The sequence below is a fragment of the Hakea prostrata genome, chromosome 1, assembly GCF_041222555.1.
Source record: "Hakea prostrata isolate BN-2017 chromosome 1, UWA_Hpros_2, whole genome shotgun sequence".
NCBI lineage: Eukaryota > Viridiplantae > Streptophyta > Magnoliopsida > Proteales > Proteaceae > Hakea > Hakea prostrata.
The window spans coordinates 38,320,878-38,327,297 of NC_142600.1; the positions used below are offsets into that span (position 1 = coordinate 38,320,878).

The following is a 6,420-nucleotide window of genomic DNA, read 5'->3' on the forward strand; positions in this document are numbered from 1 at the left end:
ATCCCCATTGCTACCACGGGTCGTTCGGTCTCAATACCCTTCCAATTCGGGTCTGATATAACAGAGGTATAACCTAGCCAAACACTGCTAGACATGTCCTAGGTATGACAAACCAATAATCTGGGAAAGCGTCAAAGGGAAACATTGGAAATATCCCATACTACTCCCAATGAGGTCCAAGGATAGAAATGTCAAAAGGACATTCCCCAATCCCAAATCATACCTAACCAATCACAATCATAATTCAGTCATATCATCCACGACAAATATCACATCATATGAAAGAGTATAATAAGACAAGATTAAATAAATAAGGAAACATACATGAGTAAGTATTCATACATAATCAAGTACATAAAGTAAATAAAGAAATAAGATCCTAATGTACTTGCAGCATTCATATCATAATAGAAACTAACATAATAGTAGCAAATCTAAGTAGTTCCCAAATTAGAAACTAAATCTATGCAAATCTATGTTAATATGGTAACAACTTTCCTTACCTTAAATAGATCCGAGAATATTCCGGACGAACAAGAGGATGAATCCAAAGTTAGCAAATAAACCCTAAAATAGCATCACACAATCATTAGGAAGTAGTCCTAAAAGAATAAGCATGATTCGAATCAAATCGAACGAAGAAAACAGATTTTGCTATTGCGGGTTGATTGGTTGGGTAGCATTGGCCAGTCGACCCAGGCAGTCTGCCCAAGGGCAAATCCGAAAATAAAAAGGGAATCTTGATCCGAAACATATGCTACACAAACCGGAATGCGACGAGACTCGGAGGGATTGTCTAACACAGTAGTCTAAGCCTAGAAAGCATAATTTAGACATCAAACCACCATTAAAACATTACTTCCTAATTTAGAACCATAGTTTCTATTTTGGTAAAAATCATAGTTTTCATTGGAAACATGCTATGAATGAAAGAGATGAACTAGAGATGATTAGATCTCATTCTAGTACAAGAACACAGTAGATCAGAGGTATGAATAATCATAGAGAAGCATCTATAATGCTAGAATGAATCAAAATAGGAAATATTATCATAGTTTAAGAAGAAATCATAAGAATCATGTTAAGAATGAATGAGATGATCATAGTACAAGAGAATGAAAAGAGATTGTAAAGATATGACTACATGGTTGCAGCATCTTCATCATAATCTCAGTTCAGAGATGAGAGTGATCATAGAAAGAATAAATCATTAACATAAAAGATAGATTACTAACCTTTAATTGAAGAACAAGAGAGAGAGTTTGCAAGATTGCAAGTTAGGTCTTCTTCTTCACTCTTGGAGGCTTGGAGATGGTTTCCCTTCGTTCTCTAGGTGTTATGGAGGCTAGGGATACTAAAATCACGAAGTCATGGGGTATATATAGCAAGATTCTCAAAACAGAAGATTCTGTTCGAGTTCAGCAACACTGGGTTGATTGGCTGGGTAGCATTGAGCACTCGACCCAAGCACTCGACCCAGGCTGACAGAAAGCCAAAAATAGGGATTTGAGGGTCTTCCACTACTCGGAATCAAATGAAACTTTAAACACATATTCTATAACATACCTAGCATGGAAAAATGGCTTTAAATCATATCCCACCAAACTCAAAGGTCATCAACTAATCTTCTCTTCATCAAGGTGCAGTCTCTTCTCTATATCCAACACTGACTTTAAGTATGGGGCATCATCTTCAATCTCCATAGATTCGGAGTCGAACACTATATCATCTACCAATATGGCCCATAGTTGACTTTCACTTCTACTTCGGGTCTTCGGACCTACAATCAAAGAGTATCCGGGTTAAGGTTAGGGCAAGGTTTCACATTCCCCCCTCCTTAAAAGAAATTTCGTCCTCGAAATTGAAAGTATACCTGAACTTCCAAAAAGATGAGGAAACTTCTCCTTCATATCTTCTTCCTTTTCCCAAGACGCTTCTTCAGGGGTATGGTTCTTCCACTGAATCTTCACCAAAGGGATAATTTGATTCCTTAACTGCTTGTCCTTTCTATCCAAGATTTTAACCGGTTCTTCCTTATAAGATAAATCAGCACAAAGTCCTTCGAGTTCTTTGCTGTAGTATGTGATCCGGGTTCTCAACATACTTCCGAAGCATTGAAACATGAAATACATTATGAGTCTCAGCGAGTGACGGAGGTAAAGCCAAACGATAAGCAACTGATCCAATTCTTTCAAGAATCTCATAAGGTCCAATATAACGAGGACTAAGCTTTCCTTTAACATTAAACCTCATTACACCCTTCATAGGCGATACCTTTAGAAAAACGTTCTCACCAACTTGAAATTCCAAATCTGACCTTCTTCTATCAGCATAAGATTTTTGTCTTGACTGAGCAGTCTTAATCCTTTCTCTTATCATATCTACCATCGCACTGGTAGCTTCAATCATTTCTGGTCCTAACACTTTCCTTTCTCCAGTTTCGGTCCAATACAGAGGTGTTCTACAAGTGTTTCCATATAAAGCTTTAAAAGGAGCCATGCCTATTGTAGACTCGATAACTATTGTTATAGGCAAACTCAACCAAAGCTAAATGTTCATCCCAATTACCACTCATATCAACAACACACGATCTAAGCATATCTTCCAAAATCTGAATTGTCCGCTCAGACTGTCCATCAGACTGGGGGTGGTGAGCAGTACTCAAATTCAACTGGGTTCCCAAAGCTTTCTCGCAAACATTTCCAAAATCTTGAAGTAAATCTAGGGTCACAATCAGACACAATACTCACAGGCACTCCATGCAGACGAACAACATTGTCCACATAAAGCCTTGCTAACTTATCCATAGTGTGAGTGATCTTCATAGGAATAAAATGGGCTGATTTGGTCAATCTATCAACAATTACCCACACAGTGTCATTACCTTTACTTGTTCGAGGCAAACTAGTCACGAAGTCCATAGTAATGTTCTCCCATTTCCAACCAGGCAAGGGTAAGGGCTGCAATAATCCAGACGGAGGTTGTCGAACAGCTTTAACACGTTGACAAGTCTCACACTTAGCTACGAAATCTTCCACATCAGACTTCAATCCAATCCACCAAAAATGTTCTTTCAAATCCTTATACATTTTTGTACCTCCTGGATGTACGGTAAAGATCGACTGGTGTGCTTCCTTCAAAATTTCCTTTTTAACTTCTTCAGTGCCAGGCACACAAAGTCTTTCTCTAAACAATAACGCACCATCCATAGATATACTAAAATCAGGGTCCAAATCAGAATTTAAAGAAATCTTCTCTATCTTCTCTTTCAATTCCGGATCCGAATCTTGCAAGGCAACAATTCGATCCCTAAGGGTGGATCTTGCTGTCATGGCTGAAAGCATAACATTTGAACTTTGCGAAACAACTTCCAATTCAAAATCTGAAATTGACTTCAACAACGACTTGCTCATAGCATTCAAATATAAATCCTTCTTGTTACTTTTCCTACTAAGAGCGTCCGCAACGACATTTGCTTTACCAGGATGATACTGGATATCACAATCATAGTCAGAGACTAATTCCAACCATCTTCTTTGTCTCATATTTAACTCCTTTTGGGTAAAGAAATACTTTAAGCTCTTATGATCAGTGAAAATCGCAATCTTCTCACCATACAAGTAATGTCTCCAAATCTTTAGGGCAAAAACAACGCTTGCATCAACTAATCTTCTCTTCATCAAGGTGCAGTCTCTTCTCTATATCCAACACTGACTTCAAGTATGGGGCATCATCTTCAATCTCCATAGATTCGGAGTCGAACACTATATCATCTACCAATATGGCCCATAGTTGACTTTCACTTCTACTTCGGGTCTTCGGACCTACAATCAAAGAGTATCCGGGTTAAGATTAGGGCCGGGTTTCACAGAGGATATCTTTGCATGGTCTGCGAGTGACATGCGCGGGATAGACAGACAGGTAGCATAACACAAGCTCTGGATTCAGAAAGATGTTACCTTGGTCATCCAAAGAAGAAGAAATTTTGCAATCGAAAAGCATGAGGCGATAAGAGTAGAAGTTGAAAAACTTGAAAAATCAGGCTTCATTGAGCCGATCGAATGCCCGACTTGGTTGGCCAATGTGGTAATGGTCAAAAAAAACGAACGGAAAGTGGAGAATGTGTACTGATTACACTGATCTGAACAAAGCCTACCCGAAGGATTGTTATCCTTGATCTACTGATTGATGCAACAGTTGGACATGAAGTCCTTAGCTTTTATGGATGCGTACTCGGGGTACAACCAAATCTTAATGAGTTGGGAAGATGAAAAGCATACATCCTTCATGACTGATCGAGAATGTTACTACTACCGAGTAATGCCATTCAGGTTGAAGAATGCAGGAGCTACTTATCAAAGGGATGTCAACAAAATATTCCAACACCAGATCGGGAGGAACATGGAAGTATATGTTGATAACATGCTCGTAAAGTGTCTGGTTCGGGCCCAGCACTTACCAGACGTTGAAGAAACTTTTAACGTTTTGAGAACTTATCAAATGCGTCTAAATCCGGAGAAATGTGCCTTCAGAGTTTCTTTAGGGAAGTTCCTCGGTTTCATGGTTTCTCAAAGAGGAATCGAGGCTAATCCCGAGAAGATCCAGGCCCTAATTAGAATGTAACCTCCCAGTATTGTAAAAGAAATCCAATGCTTAATAGGAAGGGTGGCGGCGCTAAATTGGTTCATATCCCGAGCGGGAGAAAAATGCAACTCTTTTTTCAAAGCATTGAAGGCTACACCAAGCTCGGGAAAAATCACTTGGACAGAAGAATGCCAACAGGCATTTGAGAAATTAAAAGTATCTCTTGGGACAACACCCGTCTTAGCTCGACCAGTAACTAGGGAGCCTCTAATTGTTTATCTTGCCATTTCACCAACTGCAGTAAGTGTTGTATTGGTAAAGGGAGAAACAATCTAGAACCCGGTCTACTATGTGAGTCATGTACTCATTGATGCAGAGACGAGATATCCGGACGTTGATAAGCAAGCTTTAGCACTTTTGGTGGCTTCACGAAAGTTAAGGCCTTATTTTCAGGCACATCCAATAATCGTTCCGACTGACTTCCCACTCAAGAAAATTCTTCAAAACCCGATGTAGCTTGATGGTCGGGTGGGCAGTGGAGCTGCGTGAGTACCAAATTGAGTTCAAACCAAGAACAGCCATAAAAGCTCAAGTTTTGGCTGACTTTATTGTGGAAAGCAGCTGACCACAAAGTGAAAATCAAGGAACAACAACCGAGACATCAGACTTGTGGATTCTACATGTTGATGGCTCGAGTAGCACTTCTGGCTCGGGAATAGGGCTAACACTCAAAAGTCCTGGGAACTTCACAGTCAACTACGCATTAAGATTCAATTTCCCAGCCTCAAATAACGAAGCTGAGTATGAGACTGTTATAGCAGGCTTGAGAGTTGCCCGAGCACTCAAAGCACGGGAGCTAGAAGTGAGGAGAGACTCCCAACTGATTGTGAATCTAATAATGGGGGAGTATAATGCGATAGATGAGAGAATGGCCAAGTACTTGGCTAAGGTCAAGCAACTTCAAATGCTCTTTGACCGGGTATCATTCCATCAAATACCCAGAAAAGAGAATGAACAGGCAGATGAACTGTCTCGGCTATCTTTGGCCAACTACAAGAATTTGGACTCAGTAGTCTATATTGAAGAATTAGATCTACCGACCACACAAGAAACTGAAGTCTTTGAAATAACCAGTGATCCCGACTGGACCACACCTTTGGTAACTTACCTAAAGGAAAATAGGCTCTTGACCGATTCAAAGGAAGCCAAGAGGATTAAGAATCAAGCTGCTCGATTCACCATCATAGAAGGGCAGTTGTACAGAAGATCCTTCACTGAGCCTCTTTTAAGATGCGTCGGACCTTCCCGAGCCACCTACGCTCTAGCAGAAATCCATGAAGGAATTTGCGGTGCACACATGGGTGGAAAAGCTTTGGCACAAAAGGTATTATGTTCAGGTATATACTGGCCAACTGTACAAAAAGAGCCTATTGAATATGTTCGCAAATGTGAACAATGTCAAAAGCATGCAAATGTTCCAAAGTACCTGCAGTACCCATGATGCCCATCTCTAGCCAGACCCCTTTTGTAATGTGGGGTATGGACTTGATCGGAAAGTTACCGAAGGCTTCAAGAAATCGAGAATATCTTGTTGTCACTATAGATTACTTTACAAAATGGGTCGAAGCGGAACCTTGGGTTCCATTATAGAGAAGCAAATGGAGAAGTTTTTTGAAGAAAAAGTTATCTACAGGTTTGGGATACCCTGAATCCTCGTGACAGATAATGGAAAACAATTTGAAGGAGCAGGTTTCAAAGCTTTCTGTGAAAGATACCACATCAAACATCAATTTGCCTCAATCGCTTACCCCCAAAGCAACGGACAGGTTGAAGTCA

At 40.1% G+C, this 6,420-nt stretch overlaps 1 protein-coding gene across 1 annotated transcript; it reads left to right on the forward strand.

Annotated features, from left to right (window-relative positions):
* Positions 1–5,482: 5,482 nt before the first annotated feature.
* LOC149028918 (uncharacterized) lies at positions 5,483–6,085 on the forward strand. Its single transcript, XM_089135908.1, has one exon. The coding sequence runs from the start codon at positions 5,483–5,485 to the stop codon at positions 6,083–6,085; it is 603 nt and encodes a 200-aa protein (XP_088992034.1).
* Positions 6,086–6,420: the final 335 nt, after the last annotated feature.

Excerpts from the sequence above, each read along its gene's own strand:
- LOC149028918 (XM_089135908.1), top strand. The coding sequence starts at position 5,483 with ATGGGGGAGTATAATGCGATAGATGAGAGAATGGCCAAGTACTTGGCT.